A 16,517-nucleotide genomic window follows, 5' to 3' on the forward strand; every position below is an offset into this window, starting at 1 on the left:
TGCTTTGGGTGTGGAGACAAAGGTGAGTCCCTCCCTGCCCCATGGAGCAGCAGTGAGAGAGGAGGGGAGGAAACACCCAGGGGATTTCTGCACCGAGCAGCAAAGCTCTGGCTTTGGCCTTGACAGATGCTGTCTGCACTCCCACAAGGTCTCTGCCATGGAGCATCCAGCTGTCCTTCTCTCATTTCAGAAGCACCAGGCAATGGAGGAATCAAAGTCCAGGAACTCCATCCTGAGCAAAGGAGCTTAGTTCAGCAGGGAGCCAACAGTCCCCATTCCCTCCCACTGCCTTCACAGCAACTTTTTCTGCTTCAACTAAGTTTTAGGTGTTGCCAGTTGCAAGACTTAACTTGATTCAGAGATGCACAAGAGAAACCTGGCAAGAGAAACCTGAGCTGTTGATGCACTTGAACTTTCTAAACAGACACAAATTCATTCTGAGACCTTCTCATTTGTTACACATGATCATCTCTTAGCTTGTGGCACTGGCCAGTCCACCTACTGATGCTCTAGGGCACCTCAATGCCCAGTGGCAAATTCTTCTGGTTCTACTTCAGTAACGGTTTTGTCAGAAGCTGGAAAGCTGTCTCCTTCAACTGGTATATTTTTTCCTAAAAATTGCCTTTATTAACCATATTGCAGAAATAATTGTGCTGAGACTGAACAGTTCCACACAGACTAACAGAACCTGGCCAGGAATGGCTTTAAAAAGTGCTGAGTAACACTGAAACTCTGGTGAAATGTGTGGGAGCTGCAGATGAGTATGAAATGGAAATAAACCATTCATATTTTTACTAAGGTCATGTGCCTTTCCTTAGCAGCTGATTGGACTTGGAGGGGTTTTGATCAGCCCTATACGGAAGCTGAAAGACTGCCAAATTATTGGCACTAATTGCAGAAAGCACCAAGGCATGGGGAAAAAACAGTACATGTGTGCCTGTGCATATATGAACATGTTCTCACATATTGCATGGAAACAAGCAACTGTGCACATGGGGGTAAAGTGACCCCAAGGCTTCTAATAAAGGAGAAAAAAGAAGCCCATTCCATCAAAGATAGCAGAGTTCACACACACAGAGGAAGGCATGTAGTTCATGCTCCCAATCAACTTGAACATGTTGCTTCAAAAGGTTTGGTTTCACTGGACAACTTCCGAGAAAGTTTCCCAGGATAAGTCTGGCAGCCAAGTGCGAGCCAGAAAACCTGGCTGGCTTGTGGCCATATCCACCACAAATCCAACAGTGCTCGTTCTCCCCTGGCCAGAACCTGGAAACCACAATGCTGGGGGGAGGACTGCAATTCCCTAGCAGCCAGAGTCACCTGCGGGCATCACAGGACTCAAGGACTTCGCTGCAAGAGGAGTGACCCCAAGCTTCTCCCAGCCCCTGCCGAATGGGGACAGACAGATGAAACTCTCAGGCGTGGCCGTGCCTCTCTGCAGGCTCAGCACCCACAGGGCAAACGGGGCAATTCCTCCCCCAGGCGGAGTGGGACATCCTGCAGCAGCCACGGGACCAGGCAGACCTGAGAGCAGGTGCCACCACTGAGGAAACATGTTGAGGAAAGCTGTTCATGTGAAATGATCTCCCAAGAGACCCTACGGCAGCACACCCACAAACACCTGGTACCAGGGGGGGTCTGCAAGTGTTTGCTCACGTCCCCTAAGGTATTTACAATAACATGCCCCACCCAGGCATTTTTAGAGGGTTCCTAGGGCACCTCACCACAGCCCAGTGCGGCGGATGCTGCTGCTCACCCACCCACCCAGTACAGCCCCAGAGGCACTGCATCCCCGGCCACCCCACCCCAACTCACCCAGACACAGCCTGGGGGGTTGCAGCCTTCACCTCAGGGAGACTGCAAGGACCAATGTCACCTGTGGGGTCACATGAGCATTTCAAATTCCGATAGTCCTCTAGGGCGGGGCAAAGTGAGGATCAGTAATCACTCGAGAGGACTGTAAGGACCAAGGTCATCTGAGGGAACTGTGGGGACCAGTGATAATCTGGGGGTGACTCTGAGGACCATGGTGATTTGAGAGGACTCTGAAGACCAATGGTCTGCGTGGACCGACAGGCCCCTGTCCCCTTGGGTCATTTTCAGGTCAGAGAACTGATAATATGAAGGAGGAAGAGGTTGTGAGCAAAAAAAGGAAGTGAAAAGAACTCCAAACATGAGAAGCACATTCAACAGAAAAGTGGAAGGGCTGAAGCAGAACTTTAAAGCAGATCCACTGCATCAGTGGGAGACAACTGAAGGAATTTCCGAGGGGGCTGAACACATTGTGACCACCCACACAAGCCAGGTGCCTGGTCCTGTCCTATGAGCAACTCAGGCACCGGTAGTGTCGTATGCAGCTTCATCGGACAGAGGGCTGTGAGTGGCCTCTCAGCTGCTCAGCACAAAGTGACCAGCAGTCATCTCCAGGGACGCCATGGGGACAAGTGATCACCTCACAAGACTGCAGAGACAAAAGCCCCCTTGTCTCTTCCCTCCCTGGCTGCCCCATGGCTGCGCTTTGCCATCCTGACAGCCAAACACTCTCCTCCGGGTCTAGGACTAGAGGGAGGGACGTCGACCTTGTGGTGGCATAGCTGGACATCCCCTGTGTCATGCTGCTGGGGAAGTTGGTGTCATTTCTGGGCCTGCCAGGCCACCACAGCAACCCTACTTCTCTCTGGGACAGCTCCATGGAAAGGAAGGGGTTTGGTGTCCCTTTGTCCCACATGTGACTCACTGTCATGGGGTACTGGAGCTCAGCCTGCAGCAGCTCCATGTGGGCCTTCCCCATGTCCCTACAGCTGGAGACACCAGAAATGGTGACATGGAGCGGTGACACCTGGTCCCAGCTGTGCTTGGAAGGGTCACATACCTTGATACATGGATAGCTCTGCCCCTGCTGTGTTTGGTTGTTACCAGGGCACCCCACCTCAGGCCTGCCCAAGGCTGTGGTTTCAGCTCTGCCTTTGCCCTCAACATGGGCACTGCCAGGAAAAGGGGAGAGAAACTGCAGGAGGGAGGAGCAGTGGATACAGGACATTGTGGGGTGAGGCTGGCTCTGGTCCCCACATTGTCCCTCCAGCACTGGACATTGCTGCCAGTTTGAACAGGGCAGGGGGATGACTCCCACCATTTCTGCTCCATGCACAGGGGCCTCTTGGAGAGGAGGACTGGGTTCATCACCAAAGCTGGTGGGAAGGAAAGGGGAGGTGCCAGGCTGCAGCCGATCCTCAGGCCCTCCCCTGTGGGGGTGTTTAGGGCAGAGTTCAGGCTCCCCTAAACGGTGGGGTGCAGGTAAGCAGAGAGGCAGCTTGCAGGCCCCATGGCATGGATACAGCTCTGTGGAAAGGGGAAAGCTGCATATCCAGTGCAGCTCCCTGGAATGGGCTTGATGGTGGGGTCCCTTCCCAGCTTGAAGATCCTGTCCAGCCAACTGCCACTGCCCCAGGAGTCTGATGACTGTCAGAGGGAAATAGCCCTTTCCAGGCCCTGCAGCCCATCTTTCCCCTTGGGGACCACCATGCTATAGCTGCTCTAGTCCCTTCACTTCTTGCACCCCAAGAAGAGCTCCTGGAGGACTGCTCCCTCCAGCTGTTCCTGCAGCCATCCCTGACCCCACAGCTGTGGTCTGGGCTGGAAGTGCTCATCACCTCAACTCTGGGAAGTCCCTTCCTCAGGATGATACCAGCAGTGCTGAGGGGTCAAGGGATATTACCATCAGCTTTTCTCCTTCACTCTCTTACCTCTCAGAACTTTCCAAGGCCATGGCCCAGCTCTCCTGCAGGCTTGCCACATCACTGGCTCATGTACCTGTGGCCCATCAGAGTGGCCTGGCTGTGGGATGGCTGGGAGGTGAGAAAGAGGCATGGGACCAGTGCACAGCCTGGGGGCACAGAGAGGCCAGGCATGAGGCCCTGTGGTGGGAATAGGGCTTGCCTGCCCTGGGGGAAAAACAGCCGTGTTGTTATGAACCCAGCTGGCAGCTCAGAGCAGGTGGCAATGTGTGTTCTACGTAGGGCCAGGTATGCCAGGCACAAGCAAGGGACATTCCTGCCAGGGCAATGGATGCAGCACATGGCCAAGTGACACGTCCACCTGACGGGGTAGAACAGAGGACTCAGCTCACCCACATCACCCTGATTGTCAAGGTGCTGCTGCTGCAGCCATGAGGGACTGCTCCTGCGTGCAATGAAATGACCTTGCTCACAATCAAATTCCCCAGCACTCACAGGGAAACTCAGGATGCCACAGCTCACTCCATGTGGGAACCTCAGAGCCCTCCCCTAAACCTCAGTGCCAGCCCCATTGGCTGCCAGGGCCATTGGCACCAGCAGTGCTGCCCAGGCAGAGCCAGCCTGAGGAGACAACTGCGGCCACATCTCCCAACAGTCTGTTCTTGCTGCTGCTGCACCCACTGCTGCACACTCGGGGCCTCCCTGCTGGAACTATGCAGTCCCCTTGCTGTTGCCTGCTCTCCCTCCTCCTCTACCTCTTCCTCCTCTCTGGGACATGGGCAGACCTGGAGGGTAAGTTGGACCCCTGGCTCATACACATCTACCTCCATGGGACTCCATAGGAGAGAGGCTTCCTGCTCCCCACCCACCCTGGGCACTGCTTCCTCCCTCCTCCTTGTCCCCTGGCTCCACACCTCCTCCTCAGCAGGGATGCAGCCACCCCAGGTGGGGGCAGGGGATGGGAACTGGGGCTGCAAAGGCTGAAAGGGGCTTATGGGGGGCCCAGGGATCCCTGCAACCTCAAGGACCCATCCCTCAGCTCCTCCACTTTCCTCAGCCCTCTTCTCCCAGTCCCATCTCCTCCCTGTCAAGCCTTGTCTCATGCAGGGACCTTCACTCTCCGGCTGCTCCAGACCTCCACCTTCCAGAACACCTCGTTTGTGGACACGGAGGGGCTGGGCCTGCTGGAAGACATCAAACTTGGTTCTCTTGATAAACGCACATGGTCCATCCACTTCTGCCAGCCCTGGTTGCTCTCAGCCCTGCCCCAACCTCACTGGGACACCATTGAGAACATGGTTAAGGTCTGTTCGCAAGAGTTCAACCATATGGTCAATGAAGGGGCCATGCAAATGGATGTCCCCTGTGAGTACCCAGTCTTCACTGCATCCCCTTTCTGAAAAGCAGCTGGGAGGTGGGGAAGGATCTGACAGTGCTGGTGCTGTATAGGAGACACTGACCATGGCTGCAGGAAGGCAATCCCAGCCCCTCATGCAACCTCTGTCTCCTCTCTGCTCCACCAGACCCCTTTGTGTTTCAGGCCATGGGAGGCTGCATACTGCACCCCAACAGAACCTCCCAGGCCTTTGCCTACATGGGTTACAATGGTCAGGATTTCCTCAGCTTCGACACAAAGAATCCCACCTGGACCTTCTCCCAGGACACCACGTTGTCACGGTATGTCAAGGCACTTCTTCAGAACTACACTGCCTTTATCGACATGGTGGAAATGATCCTCAATGATACTTGTGTCGATGAGATGAAGATGCTCCTGCAGTATGGGAGGGCAGCTGTGGAGAGACAAGGTGAGACCACCCTGACCCTGCAACAGCCACCCCCACACCAGGGCCCAGCCGTGCCCCACCGGGGCCTGCCCCACCCCTCTGCTCCCATTCCCCAGAGCTGCCTGTGGCCACGGTCTTCGCCCGCGGCCCCAGCCTAGGCCAGCTGCTGCTCGTTTGCCACGTCACTGGCTTCTACCCGCGTCCCATCAGCGTGGCCTGGCTGCGGGATGGCCAGGAGGTGCCTCCGGGGCCGGCGCTCAACACCAGCCCCATCCTGCCCAACGCTGACCTCACCTACCAGCTCCGCAGCGTCCTGGCCGTGGCCCCCCGGGACGGGCACAGCTACGTCTGCCGTGTGCGCCACCACAGCCTGGGCACCCGCAGCCTCCTCATCCCATGGGGTAGGTGTCACCCTCGGGGAGGAGATGGGGGTCCTGAGCCACCCTGCCCCACACGATGGAGCAAAACCCAGAAAGTTCATGGCAGCTCCTCCTTATGTTTCCCAGGGAACTCCGAAGTGGTGCTGATCACAGGGCTCGTGGCCGGGCTGCTTGCAGCCGTGGCCATGGCTGCCGTGGTGGTGCTTTGGGTGTGGAGACAAAGGTGAGTCCCTCCCTGCCCCATGGAGCGGCAGTGAGAGAGGAGGGGAGGAAACACCCAGGGGATTTCTGCACCGAGCAGCAAAGATCCGGCTTTGGCCTTGACAGATTCTGTCTGCACTCCCACAAGGTCTCTGCCATGGAGCATCCAGCTGTCCTTCTCTCATTTCAGAAGCACCAGGCAATGGAGGAATCAAAGTCCAGGAACTCCATCCTGAGCAAAGGAGCTTAGTTCAGCAGGGAGCCAACAGTCCCAATTCCCTCCCACTGCCTTCACAGCAACTTTTTCTGCTTCAACTAAGTTTTAGGTGTTGCCAGTTGCAAGACTTAACTCGATTCAGAGATGCACAAGAGAAACCTGGCAAGAGAAACCTGAGCTGTTGATGCACTTGAACTTTCTAAACAGACACAAATTCATTCTGAGACCTTCTCATTTGTTACACATGATCATCTCTTAGCTTGTGGCACTGGCCAGTCCACCTACTGATGCTCTAGGGCACCTCAATGCCCAGTGGCAAATTCTTCTGGTTCTACTTCAGTAACGGTTTTGTCAGAAGCTGGAAAGCTGTCTCCTTCAACTGGTATATTTTTTCCTAAAAATTGCCTTTATTAACCATATTGCAGAAATAATTGTGCTGAGACTGAACAGTTCCACACAGACTAACAGAACCTGGCCAGGAATGGCTTTAAAAAGTGCTGAGTAACACTGAAACTCTGGTGAAATGTGTGGGAGCTGCAGATGAGTATGAAATGGAAATAAACCATTCATATTTTTACTAAGGTCATGTGCCTTTCCTTAGCAGCTGATTGGACTTGGAGGGGTTTTGATCAGCCCTATATGGAAGCTGAAACACCGCCAAATTATTGGCACTAATTGCAGAAAGCACCAAGGCATGGGGAAAAAACAGTACATGTGTGCCTGTGCATATATGAACATGTTCTCACATATTGCATGGAAACAAGCAACTGTGCACATGGGGGTAAAGTGACCCCAAGGCTCCTAATAAAGGAGAAAAAAGAAGCCCGTTCCATCAAAGATAGCAGAGTTCACACACACAGAGGAAAGCATGTAGTTCATGCTCCCAATCAACTTGAACATGTTGCTTCAAAAGGTTTGGTTTCACTGACAACTTCCGAGAAAGTTTCCCAGGATAAGTCTGGCAGCCAAGTGCGAGCCAGAAAACCTGGCTGGCTTGTGGCCATATCCACCACAAATCCAACAGTGCTCGTTCTCCCCTGGCCAGAACCTGGAAACCCCAATGCTGGGGGGGGACTGCAATTCCCTAGCAGCCAGAGTCACCTGCGGGCATCACAGGACTCAAGGACTTCGCTGCAAGAGGAGTGACCCCAAGCTTCTCCCGGCCCCTGCCGAATGGGGACAGACAGATGAAACTCTCAGGCGTGGCCGTGCCTCTCTGCAGGCTCAGCACCCACAGGGCAAACGGGGCAATTCCTCCCCCAGGCAGAGTGGGACATCCTGCAGCAGCCACGGGACCAGGCAGACCTGAGAGCAGGTGCCACCACTGAGGAAACATGTTGAGGAAAGCTGTTCATGTGAAATGATCTCCCAAGAGACCCTACAGCAGCACACCCACAAACACCTGGTACCAGGGGGGGTCTGCAAGTGTTTGCTCATGTCCCCTAAGGTATTTACAATAACACACCCCACCCAGGCATTTTTAGAGGGTTCCTAGGGCACCTCACCACAGCCCAGTGCGGCGGATGCTGCTGCTCACCCACCCACCCAGTACAGCCCCCCGAGGCACTGCATCCCCGGCCACCCCACCCCAACTCACCCAGACACAGCCTGGGGGGTTGCAGCCTTCACCTCAGGGAGACTGCAAGGACCAATGTCACCTGTGGGGTCACATGAGCATTTCAAATTCCGATAGTCCTCTAGGGCGGGGCAAAGTGAGGATCAGTAATCACTCGAGAGGACTGTAAGGACCAAGGTCATCTGAGGGAACTGTGGGGACCAGTGGTAATCTGGGGGTGACTCTGAGGACCATGGTGATTTGAGAGGACTCTGAGGACCAATGGTCTGCGTGGACCGACAGGCCCCTGTCCCCTTGGGTCATTTTCAGGTCAGAGAACTGATAATATGAAGGAGGAAGAGGTTGTGACCAAAAAAAGGAAGTGAAAAGAACTCCAAACTTGAGAAGCACATTCAACAGAGAAGTAGAAGGGCTGAAGCAGAACTTTAAAGCAGATCCACTGCATCAGTGGGAGACAACTGAAGGAATTTCCAAGGGGGCTGAACACATTGTGACCACCCACACAAGCCAGGTGCCTGGTCCTGTCCTATGAGCGACTCAGGCACCGGTAGTGTCGTATGCAGCTACATCGGACAGAGGGCTGTGAGTGGCCTCTCTGCTGCTCAGCACAAAGTGACCAGCAGTCGTCTCCGGGGAGACCATGGGGACAAGTGATCACCTCACAGGACTGCAGAGACAAAAGCCCCCTTGTCTCTTCCCTCCCTGGCTGCCCCATGGCTGCGCTTTGCCATCCTGACAGCCAAACACTCTCCTCCGGGTCTAGGACTAGAGGGAGGGACGTCGACCTTGTGGTGGCATAGCTGGACATCCCCTGTGTCATGCTGCTGGGGAAGTTGGTGTCATTTCTGGGCCTGCCAGGCCACCACAGCATCACTACTTCTCTCTGGGACAGCTCCATGGAAGTAAAAGTATTCAGTGTTTGGATGGTAGCAAGGTGCACCCCTCACACTCGCCCTTGGCTGTGGTTTTGGTTCAGCCTTCACCCCCTGTGCAGGAACCACCCAAAAAAGGCAAACAGAAACTGCAGGTTGAGTGGAGGAGCCAGGAGGAGCAGTCCAGTGGGGACAGTGTGTAGGACAGGGTGACTCTGGTCACGCCGTGATCCCTCCAGCACTGGACACTGGTGCCCGTGGGGACAGAGCCGGGGCAGGGCTCCCACCATTGCTGTTCCCATGCACAGGGGCCTCCTGGGGAGGGGGACTGGATTCCTCACCAAACCTGGTGGGAAGGAAAGGGGAGTTGCCAGGCCCACCCCAGGTGTTTAGGGCAGAGTTGGGGCTCCCCAGCAGTGTCCTACAGCTTGGGACTAGGTGGAACAGCTTGTCAGCTCCTCTGGGGAGCCCCATGCCCAGAATTAGGTAAGCGATGCAGGAGCAGCCTGAGCTGGAGGTGACAGGAGTGGGAGGGGGGTGACCCAAAGTATCCCTTCTCCCGGTGTAGGGGTTGAGAGGATAGAGGTCACCTTTCTCCAGTCAGGTTCGAAATCCAAAAGCCATCGTCACCAGCATTGGTGCTGATGCATCTCACAAGAACAGGGATGGGACAATGTAATATTGGTGGGGAGGGGGAGTCAGGGAAAGCCAGCCTGGAGAGCGCAGCCGAGGCGCTGCTGGCCTGGCAGAGCCGGGTGTGAAGCCTGAGGAGGTTTTGTTCCTCCTCCCGGAGCATCTCCCGTGTGGCCGCCCCTGGTTTGCAGGGCAGAGCTGCAGCCCCGCGCTGTGTCGGGACCCGCAGACAGGGACCCCCGGAGAGAACGGGCACAGAAACCCCCGAAAGAAACGCCCCGAAAGACACCCGGCCACCGCTTCAAACACAACCCCTGCCACCAGGCAAATTCAAACCAAAAAACCCCTCTGTTTTATGCTCTATTCCATGATTTCTTTACATTTATGTAATATTTATTATTACATTTATTTTTTCTAGTCATATCTATCTATATAATACATAGTAAATCACAGCAATACACACAATATTTATATAGTATATATATTCTTGATATTATTTTTCATATTTTATATTTCTCTTTAATTATGTTTTTATGTATTTATTTTTTTCAATTCATGTTTCTTAATTTATATTTTAAACTATTGGACTTCATTAACCTAACACATCAGAACCACAATTAACCAGAATTAAATTTGCCTGGTTTTCTTAGGGGGAAAGAATTTATATTTATTGAAATAATATCGGTATATTTTCTCTTTCTGTGTTCTTTTGGGCAAGGGTGTTTGGGGGATTTGTTTTGTTTGTTTATTTGTTTGCTTTGTTTTTGATTTCTTTGTTACTAAACAGTGAGGTTTGGAGAGTTACAAAATTAAACAACTACTTTGTTTTACTGTTATCTCTGAAATACACCTGACTTCACCTGATAAGCTGCTGATCCTGTAAATGGGTAGGTTGAGTCCTGTCCGGGGAAAAAAAGGCAAAAATTGGCCCCAGAATGTTTACAGCTTTTTCTGTTCAGTTTTTTTAATGTAGCAGAAAATACAGAGGCTTTTCTAACATACAGTGGACATGGATGTAATTTGTTAACTTCTTTGTTGCCACCAATATCACATAAAACAAATAAATTACCCTCTCCATACAGCGCTTTCGGAGGAAAAATCGACATCTCCCTAAAATCTTTAAAACAATCACAAATCAGCCAAAAATTAAAAACTTCAATCTCATTACGAAAAACCTTAAAACAAATGCAAACTAAAAAACTCCACCATACAACCAAATGCCAGCAAACAAATCCCACTGCACTCTTTTCGCTGACAACTCCTCTCCTAAAAATGAAACAAAAATGAAAAACAACCATAGAGAACCCCACATAACCAATCATAAAAATAGTAAAAAACATGAACCAACTTACTAAACTCAAAACTGTACAACTGACCCTAAACGTGACTAAAAAAACCCTCTATCCCTACACTGAGTGAAAAAATAATAACCAATACTCTATAAAATTAGCCAAACTAATGAACAACATGAAAAAATCTAGACTACTAAAAAAGAAGCATCGCTACCCCCAAAAAAATACCTAAAAAATCCACCATATCAATACCCACGTTCCCAAAAATAAAAGTAATATAAACCACCCAAACAACAAACAATTCAAACTACAAAAATAAAAATAACAGAAATAAACTTTAAATAACAACACCAAAAAATAAATTCCTAACTCAATAACCCCATAATGCCTCAAACCATCCAAACAAAAAATGCCACCTCTAAATACACCCAAATTAAAAGATCAATTGAACCATAAACAATACCTCCCACATTATCTATAACTATAGAACATACTGCAATCAAGCTAAATAAATAAACCCCTATAATACAAGAAACCATTAAAAATATTAATAAATCCTAACAAATGAACTACCTCAGACCCACCAAAACCAACACTACATACTCACCATAATAAAAGCCACCACTAAATCAATAAAAACCTGCCCTCTACCTCAGGCTACAGCCCATGACACCAATGTAAATCTTAGAAAACATTTCCTTGAAATACAGAACAGCCCACCAAAAAAAAAATCAACAAAACTCCAATCAAACACAACCTGATCAACACCTCCATTAAGAAGCATAACATGAAATCAATAGACCACATCCCTTGTCACATCTCATGTCCAAACAGAGTAAAACTACCCAGTGAAAGATCAAACCCCACCTTAAAACCACTGAACAGAGAAAAATTTTAAAAATGAAAAACTGCATTTAACAAAACACCCAAAGCTCCACCAGGCAAGCTGGCCTTACCAATCTGAACCCTTCCATACAATAAACAAAAACAAACCCCCAATAATACGTTTCAGAAGTCTGTTTAAAAAAGCTACTTAATTCTACCTCAAATACAAACAAATCAATCCATTAAGTTATCTTCACTCTAAACCCAAATGACATAAAATAAATACCAAAACATAAAACACCATACAACACCAAAGAATGTAATATTCTATTAAAACCACATAGATAACACCACATTCCCGTTCCAGCTGGGCAATTCCCAGGGAATGAATGTGCCGGGAACTCCTAAAGCCCCTGCTGAGGAACCCAGCCCTCCTTGGGACTCCCAATGCAGCAGACATCGAAAAAGGAGGGGAAAGTCAAGCTTGGAGTGGAAACAGACAACATAAACACACCAGCCTATAAAAAACCTTCAAATTGCAATAGCGGGATCCAATCACATTTACCCTTTCCTTGATTTAGTGATAACATAAATACAAAGCAGAAACATTAAACACAAGGCAGAGCTGGGATTTGACAGGTCTTCATTTTGGCAACCTGGATGACAAATGTCTCTTCCAGGGCTGCGATGCGCTTCGGGGGCAGGCAGAGAACAGAGGCAAAAGTTGCCAGAGAGCCTTTCTATTGCCCTCAGCCCCAGCATCTGTTCTTATGGTTCCAGGCACGTGATGGTTTCACTCCTAGATAAAAGTGTTATGGCATTATTGTCAAAACTACTCCCCATCTCTGGTCAGAGTTTCCTATGTTCCTGTATCCAATAGAATGGATAGAGAGAGGGTTTCTTTCCAAATTATTTTAGAGATGAACTCTATTCCTATTCTTGGGCAATACCTATAAAAAGAAAAAACTTGACAAGTTTTAGTATTCTACACTCACCCCTCTGTGTGAATTTCCTGGCAGTCTTGGGATGCTCTGGGGGAGGGGACCCAGCACGACCCCTCCTCATTCCCCACTCACCCGCTCCTCCAGGGCAGCGTGGCTCCCTCTCCTGGGGAGCCCCAAATAGAGCCCCAAATGACACCAGAGTCTCCACCCCCTCCCCTCAGCCTTTTTTCCTCACCCCCAAAGGCGGCACAGGACGAGTCCAGCTGCCCTGGACAGCAGCACGGCACTTTATTCCAGCCCTTTCCAAGTGCAGATCCCCCCAAAAAGAGACTCTGCTGCAATAAGAAAGGGGGGCAGCCCCCAGAAGGGTTGCAGTCCCTCCCCAGACCTGCTGTCACAGGGGAGAAAGAGGGAGTGGCAGCAGAGAGGACACAGGAAGAAATGGAAGAGGGGTGCAGGATGAAATAGAAAAAATAAAAACCACCAAAACTGGGGATGGGCAGCATGACAGAGAGGGAAATTCATTCCGAGTTGATGGAGAAAATTTTAAAACTCACAGTAGTAAAGCTAAGTACTGTTGGGTAACAAAAAAACCCAAACCAAATTTGTGATTATTCTTGCTTTACACCACAACTGCTCACTTTTATTGAAAAACACTGGGTGGAACACATGTACTGTATGAGAAACACAGACAACTAGTCAAATGCACAGAAAACAAAACACAACCAAAAGAGCAGCATTAACACAACCTGCTGAATTTATTGCTCAAACATATACCAAGTCTTGCTTAAAGGAGTGTCACCATCAGCCTGGAGTGGTTTCCCTCCATTTGAAGTTGTAAAACAACTGATCCTCAACACTGTGGAAAAGCAGTTATCTAATGCTGCCAAAAAAGCCTTTTCTTACATCATATTTTAGCCCTGAACATGCAAAAAACCCCACCAAACAAACATGTCACCGCATACAGTTATTGAGTCATTCCTGACTTTGAGCACAAGTCAGGCTAAAGCTATGGAGACAAGAAAAAGAAAAGGGATTAATGCTGTTCCTTTGGAAATGACAGAATCATGGGGAGGTTTCTCATTAGCTTAGGAAAATGCACTCCCAGTTCAGTAGATACTCAATAGCAGGGAAGTCAGGAGATGAAGGAGTTGCTTTCAGAGATAAAAATTTAAATCAGTATTTACATTAAACCAGAAGTCTTCAGCTTGACTGCTCAGAAGGCTTTATTAAGAAAAGAAAACCCTGGGGGTCTCCTCTGAGGGGACATAAGAGGAGCTCCTTGGCTGGGACACAGCCTGGCTCAGCCCTGCTCCCCCCAGCACAGGCCACCCACGGCTTTCAGCTCTTTCACAGCCTGTGCAACGTCCCCGCAGATCCCAGAGGATGACAGGGCCAAGCTTCACCTTCCCATTCTCCTGCAGTTCCCCACGGATTCCTCTCACACCTGGCTCTGCAGAGCAGCCACCCGCGACTCCAGAGCGGTCAGTCTTGTCTCCAGAGCCTTGAGTATCGTATCCACCTGCAGAATTGCTCTGGGTGAAATAAGCTGTTCTGCAGAAACTATTGAAGCATATTAAGATTTCTCAGAAGTGATTTAAACAAAGAATGATGTAAGGTTAAATCTCACCCTTCCCAGCACCTCTTCCAAGACAGCTCGACTTTCAAGAGTAAGTGGCTCCTCATGAATGAGAGCTTGCTTTTCCAGGGTGCCTAGAATATAGCTGAGATGCCACAGGTTACATCATGCAATTCCCACTCTGAAGCCAAAAATCCAAACACAGCACTCCTTTAGAACCCTGAGAGACAGCCGTGGATTCTGGGGATACGGGATACAGTGAAAAATGGCACCAAGACACCAAGAACAGTGCAAGAACACCAGTGAAGTGCTGGCTGGGAGAAGCAGCATCACTCTCCAATAAAATCCCATTCTGCAGCCAGGTTAGTGCTTTAGAGAATTTTACTGCCATGCAATAAAAAAAGTACTCTAGCGGTGGAATGAAGAAAAAAATCTCCAAACCCTGTCCAGAGTACCAGGGGGAATATCCACAGCAATACAGCAAAATAAATGGGAACTTCAGAAAAAACCAGAGACATTAAAACCAGCCCAGATGAACAAACACTGTCTATTAGGACAATGCCTGCACAAAAGGACTCTGGTGCAGAGCCTTAATTGAGGATACAGTTTTTAATAACCACTTTGAAGTGCTATAAACCGACTAAACCCAAGCACACTTTCATTTTCTAGACAGATTTTAAGACAGCTGAGTGAGAGTCTCAAGCACGTACTCAGTTGTCAGAGTTGCCTTTGCCCATCTTAGCAAGGACAGAGCAGATGTGGCCAGCACAGGGCAGAGCCACCCCAAGTCCTGCCCGAGCCCCTCTGGCCACACTCCCTGCTGATCATGCGGACCCCTAACAGGCTCCAGCCAGGCCTCTTTGGTGCTTGGTTTGTGAACTCTTCGGATCAAATGGGAAGGAACCCTCCAGTGCCCTGGACCTGGTGATATTTTCTGGGCTGGAATGCAACTTCCCACACAAAAGGCAGGCCAGGTTGTTTTGTTTTGGTTCATTTTCTAGGATGTGCCTTACACAGGTGATGTTCCCTACAGCTGAGCACTGGGATGCCAACAGCACCAATACAGAAAACCACCGTGGGACAGAGCAGCAGAAGAAGCTCCCTCCAGCCTTGCCAGAGATGTAACAGGAGCACCCTCAGTGCCATGCCTGGTGAGTGCAGTGGAGCTGGCAGGCTGACCCATAAACATTCTGCACTTACCTTTCAACAGAGTCAACACTGAAACAGAACAAATCTCTCTTGTAGTCGAGATGCCTTGAAGTGCACCTGTATATGCTGCCAAGGGTCCTGGAGCAGCCAGAGCAGAATAGGGTTTGTACCATGCTGCAAGCAAGGAATAACATTTATTCAGAAGAAAATAAAAGGAGGCACCTCTCCCCATCCCTTTTCTAAAAAAATAAAAAAATCATGCATTAGAATTTTTTACACATTCATTCATGCTTCACACAGTGTAAACTATGAGCACTCATCTTTTAGCCTGAATTTCCATCAGCTCCTCACGCTGACTGACATCAGCAAGACCAGGAAAATCATTAAATTGTGGAACGGACCTTCAAGCTCACCCCATTCCACCCCCAGCCCTGGGCAGGGACAGCTTCCACTATCCCAGGGTGTTCCAAGCCCCGTCCAACCTGGCCTTGGGCACTTCCAGGGACACAGGGGCAGCCACAGCTTCTCTGGGGAACCTGTGCCACGGCCTTACCACCCTCGCAGGGGAATATTTCTTTCCGACATTTAATCTAAAGCTGCCTCCCTTGTCCATCACTACATGTCCTTGTGAGAAATCCCTCTCCCTTAGGCCATACGCGGCTTGTACAGCCCACCCCAGATAAGTGCTCCAGGGGCTCTCGGGCCACACGAGCGCTCCGGGCCCTTTGCCGGGCTTGTCCCCAGCGCTTTCCCCGGGAACCCCCGACTCCCCCGGGACTGTGTCCAGCCAGGCCCGGCCCTCACCATCCGTACTCTCCGGGGAGCTGGGAAACCTTCCGCTCCGGGTCCACGGCGACGCTGGCGGCCGCACCTGCAGCGGGAGGGAGGGAGGGAGGGAAGGAAGGAAGAAGGGATGGCGGCAGTGACCGCGGGGACGCGGGGTGGCAGCGCTGGTACTCACTGCGCAGCAGGATGCAGCCGCTCTCCTCGTCATTGAAAACCCAGCTCGAGGTGTCGCCCACGGGGCGCCCGCAGCCGGCGCACATGAACACCATGGGCATGGGGGCCGCGTCCGCCCCCCGCTCCTGCTCCTGCTGCTGCTGGGCCCGGCCGGCGCCCGGCTCCAGCAGCGACAGCGAGCGCTCCAGCTCCGGGCACAGCGCCATCGCGTCCCGCGAGGGGCCGGCAGCGAACCCGACAGCGCCTTGGAATCGCCCGCCGAGGAAGCGGCAGTGACGGCGGACACCGCCCCGGGCCCGCCCCGGAACTGCTCCGGTCCCGGCCGCGGCCCGCCCGCCCCGCTGAGGGCCGCCCCCGCCCCTGGCGGGTTT

General features: G+C 51.1%; 2 protein-coding genes across 2 annotated transcripts; one reads left to right on the forward strand and one right to left on the reverse strand.

Moving 5' to 3' along the window:
- The first annotated feature begins 4,447 nt into the window (after positions 1–4,447).
- Positions 4,448–6,764, forward strand: LOC134561550 (T-cell surface glycoprotein CD1b-3-like). The gene is made up of 6 exons (XM_063418671.1): positions 4,448–4,526; positions 4,842–5,038; positions 5,275–5,539; positions 5,635–5,919; positions 6,025–6,121; positions 6,290–6,764. The coding sequence occupies exons 1-6, from the start codon at positions 4,448–4,450 to the stop codon at positions 6,333–6,335; spliced, it is 969 nt and encodes a 322-aa protein (XP_063274741.1). The 3' UTR covers positions 6,336–6,764.
- Positions 6,765–10,042: 3,278 nt separating this feature from the next.
- LOC134549111 (protein Mis18-alpha-like) lies at positions 10,043–16,417 on the reverse strand. Its single transcript, XM_063394598.1, has 5 exons — positions 16,148–16,417; positions 15,991–16,057; positions 15,238–15,360; positions 14,089–14,182; positions 10,043–13,980 (listed from the first exon to the last, which is right to left on the reverse strand). Exons 1-5 carry the CDS (start codon positions 16,350–16,352, stop codon positions 13,900–13,902), a joined length of 570 nt encoding a protein of 189 aa, XP_063250668.1. The 5' UTR covers positions 16,353–16,417; the 3' UTR covers positions 10,043–13,899.
- Between the last annotated feature and the right edge of the window lie 100 nt (positions 16,418–16,517).

The sequence above is a fragment of the Prinia subflava genome, chromosome 1 (assembly GCF_021018805.1).
Source record: "Prinia subflava isolate CZ2003 ecotype Zambia chromosome 1, Cam_Psub_1.2, whole genome shotgun sequence".
Taxonomy (NCBI): Eukaryota; Metazoa; Chordata; class Aves; order Passeriformes; family Cisticolidae; genus Prinia; species Prinia subflava.